General features: G+C 41.3%; 1 protein-coding gene across 1 annotated transcript; it reads left to right on the forward strand.

Moving 5' to 3' along the window:
• The first annotated feature begins 1,500 nt into the window (after nt 1–1,500).
• Nucleotides 1,501–6,633, forward strand: cryaa (crystallin, alpha A). The gene is made up of 3 exons (XM_031302406.2): nt 1,501–1,878; nt 2,271–2,393; nt 5,851–6,633. Exons 1-3 carry the CDS (start codon nt 1,681–1,683, stop codon nt 6,058–6,060), a joined length of 531 nt encoding a protein of 176 aa, XP_031158266.1. The 5' UTR covers nt 1,501–1,680; the 3' UTR covers nt 6,061–6,633.
• Nucleotides 6,634–9,768: the final 3,135 nt, after the last annotated feature.

Here is a 9,768-nt window from a genome sequence, read left to right on the forward strand (position 1 = left end):
TTGAAAATGAGTATATATATTAAGCTCAGCGTAAATTCTTTCAGGAAGACTTTTAAGCTTTATTTACCTCTCTTTCCTAAACTGATCAGCTGATTTGGGGCGTCACGTTTCAGTTAAACCAACCAGAATTGGCCATGAATTCCAAGAGCCAATCACAGCATTGCATCCCTGCCCTGAACGCTGTGTTTGAGCTATGTTACTGGTTACTGGTTGCACGGCGTTCGTCCAGTCGAATGACTCCTGACTGTTTTCCAAGATGGCGCCCGCATGTAAACATGAACGCTACTGTCTTTATAATCTATCTTTTTAATAAACTGTCTTCAAGTTCTCAATGCTTCGGTTAACATAGGGACCCTCATTATGCTACCGTTGAAGTGTGGTGCTATAAAATAGCGATATATATATATATATATATATATATATATATATATATATATAAATAAATGTAGTAATGTGAAAACTACAATATTTCCTCCTGAAATGTAGTGGAGTAGCAGTAGAAAGTAATGAAAAGAAAAGAATAGGATTGAAGTACAAGTACCTCAAACAACAACTTAGGGATTCAAGGTGAGCGCTGACTTTTACTCACTCTTCTTTGGCACCAAAAACAATTATCCCAAATCTATCTTTGTGTAACGGGAGGAAATGTTGCCCCATCCATTCACGGATTTCTTCTGTGCACTTATTGTATGGAACTAAAGTGACTCAGTGAATGTTATTTAAATCTGTGTGTTGGCCGCAATACAATGCATGGTACGATATTTTGTTGCTTTCAATAAGACCCAAGAGCAGTCTCATTGCTGTTGTGTGGTCAACATCCAGACTGGAAAACATCTCAACAGTTGTTTTAGGGCCAACACCGCGGTTGTAAAACAGCCTTTTCTGTGTTTTTCTGTTATTGTACACCCTTTAATTGGGACAATTAAAAGTTAATTTAAATTTTAAAAGTAATCATGACATTATATGACAACCTTGAAATGCTGCTATTCTTTCGACTTGAGTAATCTACATTAGTAATATGTTAGTAATATGTTTGCACCAAAAACCGTCTGTTCTCCTCTCTCTGTGACAGTTGTTGTTGCTCCATTGACCCTGGGCAGCATTGTTTTTTTAAATCTGCCCTCCGTCCAACCACGCAGGCAGAACAATACAGCAGTATTATGTCACTGACTGACTGACAGAATAGATATGTGTGTATCTGTTTGATGCATTATCACTCAGGTAAACTCTTTTGTGTCTTTAGTTTTGCTTCCTGACCTCATTGTCTCTGTCATGCCCTCCTCCTCCCTCCTCTCCGTCCAGCAGGGTTTGTTTTGGCAGCCCTGGGTGTCTGATGTGTGGGTGGCACTGGGTCACACCAGGGTCTGGACCCAACAGTGCCCCCCCATCCTCAACCCTGATTTTGCTGACAGGGCCCAACCCACCATGAGATAATGCCATTCCAGAGGGATCGTGGATAAAGCCTCTCTTTCTGGCTCTCAGGTATATAAATAGGAGGCAGCTGTAGAGCAGAGGACAAAGCACTCTGGAAACGTTCTTCACTCACTGCCTTTCATCAAAATTCTGTTCTCTTCATCTTGCCGCACCTCCCTTCCTTCAGCTGCTGGACTCTGAGCTGAGCAGGTACATCTGCCAACCTGAGCCACACCAAGCCGAGCTAGACAAAACAAAACAGTCACTATGGATATTGCCATCCAGCACCCTTGGTTCAGACGTGCCCTGGGCTCTGCCTACCCTGCCCGCCTCTTTGACCAGTTTTTTGGAGAGGGCATGTTTGACCACGACTTCTTCCCCTACACCACCTCCACCATCAGCCCCTATTACAGACAGTCGCTGTTCCGCAACTTTTTGGATTCTACCAACTCCGGCTTCTCTGAGGTAACAAGACCAGACTCGGGCTCCTCCATGCCAGGAATCACATCATTACGCATCTAGTACTTTGGAGAAATATGTAGATGTTTGTTTAACCCATATGTTCATAGGAGAACAGATATAAAAAGAGAGAAGGATTGTGTTAATCTGCCTCCAAACAAGAATGGTTTTAGTGAAGTTAAGATCATGTCTAAGATCTTTGTTTATTGTTCCAGTGACAGTCTTGAGTTAGTTGCTCTACATCTTAACTTCTACTGTGCTCATCGCAATTCAAAGTCAAGAAATTGTATTTATAAAAGTTGAAGAACCTAAACTTTGGTTCAAGCTCTTAAAGAAATCTATATTTTGACAATGTTATGATACAATGGACCCTCTCTATGCTTGTGTGTGTCCCACAGGTGAGGTCTGACAGGGATAAGTACACAGTCTACCTGGACGTCAAGCACTTCTCTCCCGATGAGCTCAGTGTGAAGGTCACTGATGACTATGTGGAGATCCAGGGCAAGCATGGAGAAAGACAGGTAATGCTTCTATTGTCTCTTATACACACATCACTTTTAATATTAGTTAGTGAGACTGTTAAATAAGGCATGGGGTCAATGTTTGCAGACAGGGCTGTCTAATATTTTGGTTCATTTCCCTCCATAGAGCAACGATACCTTGATCCAACAGTACTATATTTTGTAAAACATATATTGAAAAAGTTGTCTCAGAATAAGTGATATAACTGCTTAAAGGTAATGATAGGAGGCATGGTTTAATGTTCAACAGAATACATTTAAGAGGGAGCTCTGTAGTTGAAACATTGTGCGACTAAATTTGTGTTATCAATATTTCAGAATAGTCACACTAAATTCAATTCAATTTTATATATAGTGTCATATCATAACAGAAGTTATCACAGGACACTTTACAGATAGAGTAGGTCTAGACCGCACTCTATAATTTACAATGACCCAACAACTCCCTCCAAGAGCAAGCATTTAGTGCAACAGTGGTGAGGAAAAACTTCCTTTAAACAGGCATGGTGGGCGGCCATCTGCCACTTACTGTTGGGACACAGAGACACAGATACAGACATATGATTTAATAATAATTATAGCAGTTGGCATGATGCGCAGTGGCAATTATAGTAACAATAAAGATAATAGAACTATGACTAGAAATAATAGTAGTAGCAGTGCAGGGCGTAGGAGGGCGTCGAGCAGGACCACGGCACCAGCTGCAAAAAACGATCCAGGTGCCACCCCAATCCAAGGAAATCTGCGAGGCGAGAAGCATAAGGACTCTGGGGAAGAAGCGCCCCGGAGCTAAGTTAGGAACATGCATTAAAGGGACATGAATGCACACAGATGAAGAGAAAGAGGAGCTCAAAGGAAGCCCCTGGCAGTCTAAAACTATAGCAGCATAACAAAGAGCTAGTCCGAGACAAACCTGGGCCAGCCCTAACTATAAGATTTATCAAAGAGGAGAGTTTTAAGCTTACTCTTAAATATGGAGATGGTGTCTGCTTCCCGAACCCAGACTGGGAGCTGGTTCCACAAGTAACTCTGCATTCTGGGAGTGCAGCGCTCTACTGGGGCAATGGGCTACTTTGAGCTCTTTAAGATATGATGGTGCCTGACCATTAACAGCTTTGTAGGTCAGGAGAAAGAGTTTTAATTCGATCCTGGATGTTAAGGGAGAAATATGATCTCCTTTCCTAGCTCTGGGCTGCAGCATTCTGGATCAGCTGGAATCTAAACTAAACTAACTAGTAGGACTGTGCCCTCTGCTGGAGGGTCACCATTGTATAGCTGCACACTGTGTGTGTGTGTATATATATATATATATATATATATATATATATACAAGCTAAAACGATGTATGTGATCAAGAAGTCTTCTAGCCATTTTAAGGTGGGAGGGAGGTGCTCAGGTCATCTTTGACCTTGAACATTTTATTTTGTATTGTGAGTGGAAACACAAAGTTAGAAAACAGGTGATCAGACATTTTATTTCCGGGATTGTTCAGGTGCCGCCGGAAATTCCGTCGGATGTCCTTAATTTTCGGCCGGATGTCTGTCACCATCTGCTTTCTTTGTGTTGGCATTCTAAACTCTAAAATCTGTCCAATCTGAGTTTTCTGTTGCACGACAAAAACAACTTTTGAACGTACACATGTTCCACCAAAACAAGTTCCTTCCTGAGGCTATTTTGCAGAGGCACCGTTGCTCCATCCGGCGCTTAGTGCCGCCCAAGACGATTGTGATTGGTTTAAAGAAATGCCAATAAACCAGAGCACGTTTTTCTCCCATCCCGGAGTACTGTGTGCACTAGCCAGACCCTCCTTCGCGTTGTGGAGGAAGGTCTAGCAATGCGACACAACAGTGAGAAGGACCCAAAAATACCATACATTACACAACATGGTCACCGATTTTTGTTCACAGGTCCTTATAGTTTAATAGAATCCCTAATCTACATTCAATATTCTTCCTTAATGGCAGTAAAATTAAACCATGTCAAGTGGAACAATTAGCAGAATCTATCCTGGGTGTATTTACTCTGCAGTACTATCTTCAGATTAGGAAAGAAAAACTCTACCCTTATCTGCTTATCCTCAGTCAATGAAAAGTTCATATAACCTTTTGACCCATTATGAAGGCAGACTGCTCTTCCACCAAACTGCTGAAAAGTCAAGAGAATCTGTTTTATTAAATTTCCAATACATGTTTCTAAACAGTGTTGAATAACCCAAGTGTTTTGTAGCCAAATAGTCTATATCAAAGCCGCTCAAATTTGGCCCGTGTTCTCCTTGTTTTGGCCCGCCATGGATTTGACATATTCATGCTTATTCTCCTCTTATTTTAAAAGTAATGATTACGAAACATACATTTTGTGCAGTTAAAAAGTACGTAATCTGAGTTTAACGACAATGTAATGCACAGTGCTGGTAAACTACCCATTTAAATTACATATGTACATTTTATCTATGGAGAATGGCAAGAATTACGGTATTCTTCAACATCGACATTTATTTTTGGCCCGTGGCCTTCCATCCAGATACATTTTGGCCCTTCATACGAAAGAATTTGGGCACCTCTGGTCTATATCCACGACGTTGCACTTCCGGGACTGCTCCGTTGCCGCCGGAAATTCCCGCCAGGTGTCACTCTTGGCATTTTAAGCTCCGGCCGATTTATGAGGACTATGGTAAACTGCTCCTCAGATGTCTGCAGGGTAAATTGAGACAGCTAGCTAGACTATCTGTCCAATCTGAGTTTTCTGTTGCACGACTAAAACAACTTTTGAACGTACACGTTCCACCTAAACAAGTTCCTTCGAGACTATTTTGCAGAGGCACCGTGGCTCTGTCCATGGTGGATTGTGATTGGTTTAAAGAAATGGCAATAAACCACAGTACGTTTTTCTCCTATCCTCGAATGCTGTGTGGGCTAGCCAGACCCTCCTCGGCAGCACTGTCTGGGAAAGCGAGACTAGTAGCCAAATGACTGTGCTCCCGTGTCCTTACTTAGTACAATGAGATACATCTGGTCAACAGGTTACTTTAACTTCCTTTAACTTCCTGTCAGCAGGCAAGACCACCTGGTTTTAACAGCACACTTATACAATATATATAATATAAGAATACATAACATCACGAGGCAAATCCATCACTTTCATACACATTCTGTTTAGCTACAATACATTTGAAATATGCTGCAGGAGCTGCTAAATAGTTTGGTGTGTTGGTTTGTTGTAGTTCCTGATAGTACCTCCAAATCTCAAAACCTCCAAAATAAAACGTTTATCCCAGCTCACTGTTGCTATTTTGTTGTGAGATTCTTTGATTCTTTTCCGTAAGTGTAATCTTTGCACAGAATATATGGCCATTTATATAAAGATAGAATTGAATTCTTGGAGTGAACAGCTCCTTTGATCATTTAGTCTTTCCTTGGACTGACCCTGCCACTGTGGCATTAACCTTGCTGTTTTTCAGGACGACCACGGTTACATCTCCCGTGAGTTTCACCGCCGCTACCGCCTCCCCTCCAGTGTTGACCAATCAGCAATCTCCTGCACCCTGTCAACTGATGGTCTGCTGACTCTGACCGGGCCAAAGATCACCGGGGGGAGTGAATCCGGCCGCAGCGACCGCAGCATCCCTGTCACCCGTGACGACAAGACCAACGCTGCTGCGTCCTCCTAAAGGCCAAGTAGTTGGGGTTGATCAGGGGTGCTGGAGGGGCTCGGCCCCCATACACCCTGCATCGACTGGGATGGACGACCACAGAATCTCTATCCTCCACCCGTTGGCTTCTTCTTCTCCCTTTCCCTTCTTTGTTGATTTTTCTTGGCACACTCTTACAGTTTTATTAGTAGGCCTATCATTGTTTTGAGCTTAACAAAAATCTCTCCATGAGGATTGTTAAGTGAGGGGCAGCTGGAGTTTCTAAGGAAAAAACTCATTTAAGGATGAGATAATTATATGACCTGGCTTCATTCTGCTGATTGTTGTTGATCTGTGTCAGAGTGAGCCCTCTAACAATACAGATGGTTGGGGTTAAGCTTGGAGGTAAATGTCACACGTGCTGTCCCAGATTTTCCAGCAGTGAAGTTCTCTGAGGTCCTGGCTGCTTCCATTCTTGACTCTTTGAACCCTCTCCTCTCTTGTCTTAAATATATCCTGTACTGTAGTCTAGGCCTTGTTCAATGGATACCTGCTCATTACTGAGAAGTCCATACTAAAGAAACATATAATAAAGCTGTGTAATTAACAAAAGGCAACTTCTACGTGGATTGATTATTTGCTATTTATATCATGTTTCAGTTCAATCAATGTTGTGCTATTTGCTAACTATGACATTACTGTAAACAAAGAGACCAGCCCATGGGCCTTATTAACAGACGTGTATAAATTACTAGAGACCCATACTTGAGTAAAAGTACAAGTGCTCTATCAAAAAAGTGACTTGAGTAGAAGTTCAAGTGCTCTTTAAGTACTGAAAGTAAAAGTACAAGTATTGTGTTATTTAGTTATTAAAGAAAGCAGTCAAAAGTTTGAATATCATATTGTTTATATGATGTCAAATGTTTAGCCAAGGCTGTAGCCAAAGGAATTAACAAATATTAAATATATTATATTAAAAATAACAAATATTAACAAATACTGAAATAAAATGTACAATTATCACACTGTGCAAGTAAAATGAACATCCTCTCCAGCACAGTAACGATTGAAGCCTCAAAAAACGTATCACACACTAGCTAGTAACATGTGATGAACAGGAAAGTTAGCAAGCTAGCAAAATACAGATAAACTAGCAGCTTATCACAGGGTAAAACGGTTAACATTCAGTACTCATTGCAGACTGAAACAACTCAGGAATAGCTTAATCTGTTGCAAAAATAGCTAAATAGAAAGAGTACAAACTTACATCGTCTCTGACTTCTGAACGGGCAACCGTAATGAAAACACGACGCGATCTCTGTAACCTACACAGTCTCCGTAGCATGAGGAATTCACAACAGTAACGAGTAACGATGCAGCACATAAAAAAAATGTATTGGAGTAAAAGTATTTCATTCATCGAAAATATGTACTCAAGTAAAAGTGGAAGTGGGAGAAAAAAATAATACTCCAGTAGAGTACAGATACAGCCTTTTAGTACTTAAGTAGAGTAGTGAAGTAGTTCTACTTCGTTACTATAGGCCTACAGTTCTGCTTACATGTGACTTATCACTTACTTCTTGTGATGGTTAAAGTTTACATGGTCCTACTGAGACACATTTATGAAGAAACATGTCATTGTACCTAAACAACAAAAAGGTAATTTGTGTGCACATCCTAAAATATCTCACCCTAGTGTTTTGCTGATATGGCACCCCATCAACTGCACAGAGACACATAAGAGGTACTTGTTTATAGTTATAAGGGCACTCCAATGATTCAAACAAAAAAAGAAAAGGTCAAAGAAGTAGAGATGCAGGTAGTCTGACTATTAGTGTATTGTATGGGCCAAGCTCCAAAAACATATATGCTACATTTCCTATTATGTAACTCAACCTTATACCTCCATGTCTTATAATGCCTTACAGTGTGTCTGCTTCAGCTTGTAATGCAGTCTTTTTGTTATAAATATGTAGTCTCCACCTCCTACACTAACATACTGTAACACTGCTCCTTTAGAGCTACAACTTTTTCCACAGTTTTTGATAGTGCCGTTAGCATTATTACTGAAGCTTAATGGCAACTGCACATGCTTGCATGTGGCTGTTTCTTTGCATTAATCTATTTATTGGGGGTGTTTGTCTAGAGCATTGTATGTTATTATTTCCTAACTACTACTTAATAGATCAGTTATAATTCATTAATAACAACAACCAAGTTGTGAAAATCGCATGCCTTATTATTGTCTTAAACATTACTAAACCATTAGTTTAATGCTATTAGTATAATAACTATTATAAGCCTCTTATGCAGGGTGACCTGGACAGCGATCTGTGAAATTGTATGCATATTGTTTAATCGGAGGGGGGCGTGGTCAGGATGACGGGCACCTTGCAATATAATGCAAGATCCAATAGGAAACAAAGATCTGAATAGACCATTTGGTAATTTAATTTGTCCCTGTTTTTAGTAGGCCTAGTTGGATTATTTAATAGCTTAGATGATAGAGAGAGAGAGAGAGAGAGAGAGAGAGAGAGAGAGAGCGAGAGAGAGAGAGAGAGAGAGAGAGAGAAAGAGAGAGAGAAAGAGAGAGAGATCACAGCTGATTTCCTGCAACATCTAAATGGACGTCGGACCAGAACACCGCTCACCTTCGGTCGGCAACTTTTCATTGCGTTAAGAGCTCATGGACGTCTAGTCCATTTTACTCAGTGAGCTGGAGTCCTGACTGATCGCAGACCGATACAACTCTGCGGTTATAGCCTACTGTTGAGCGCTCGGTACATAGACTTACATACGCACCAAAATAGTAACTTCTTTAAAATACAGAAACACAACAGGAAGCAGTTGAGTCGGCAGAGTGCGGATTATAATTAGCCTACCACATTAGAACACTATTAATCGTTAAACAAAGGGGACAGAGAGACCGCAGGGATGATGAGAGAGCGCCCTGGGCTGGAGGACGTGGCCGAGGAGGAGGACTTATTCGCCGCGGACGGGAGCTCCAAGAGCACGCTGGAGCGCCGTAGCTTTCAGGTGTGTGTGTGTGTGTGTGTGTGTGTGTGTGTGTGTGTGTGTGTGTGTGTGTGGGTGGGGGTGTTCACTGTACTGTAAAACTGGGTGCTTCATTCTACTGTTCCTACTATACAGCCAGCATAGTAAAAATTCTCCTAGTTTAGTAGCCTACATCGTTAGGCCTATAGAAAAATTAAAAAAAATACAATCGTCTGACCATCATCTGTTAAACAAGAGTTGTATCCTTTGTCTATTGTCTGGTGCAGTATGTTGTGTTTAAGCACAAGCTGTCATTAAAAGAACTGGTAAAGCTACACTGACAGCTGGTTATATTGGCGTACAAGATGTGTCCCTGTGTGTGTGACTGGAGCCAGATTGAGCTCAGTCAACCTGCTTTTGAAGACTACAGATAAAAAAAAATGAGAATGTGTTTGTAGGTTCCTGGAGAGAAGGAGGTGGAGAGGACAGTGGAGGAGGAGGAGGGCCAGCTGTCAGTGTCCCAGATGGATACAGAGTTTGCCCAGCTGACCTTCAGGAAGCAGGTGTCGTATAGGTAGGATACAATAAACAGAAAAAGTGGAATGAGGCCCACTTCCTGCTAACCTGTTTTACCTGAATGTTACACTAAAGCCTTGTCCCTGACTAGGTTGCTATAGTGTCTGTGTTAATGTGTGTCACGTGTGTGTGTGTGTGTGTGTAAGGTAAGAAACAGTTAAAGGTGCTGTCTCACAT

Source organism: Sander lucioperca, chromosome 24 (assembly GCF_008315115.2).
Source record: "Sander lucioperca isolate FBNREF2018 chromosome 24, SLUC_FBN_1.2, whole genome shotgun sequence".
NCBI classification, from domain to species: domain Eukaryota; kingdom Metazoa; phylum Chordata; class Actinopteri; order Perciformes; family Percidae; genus Sander; species Sander lucioperca.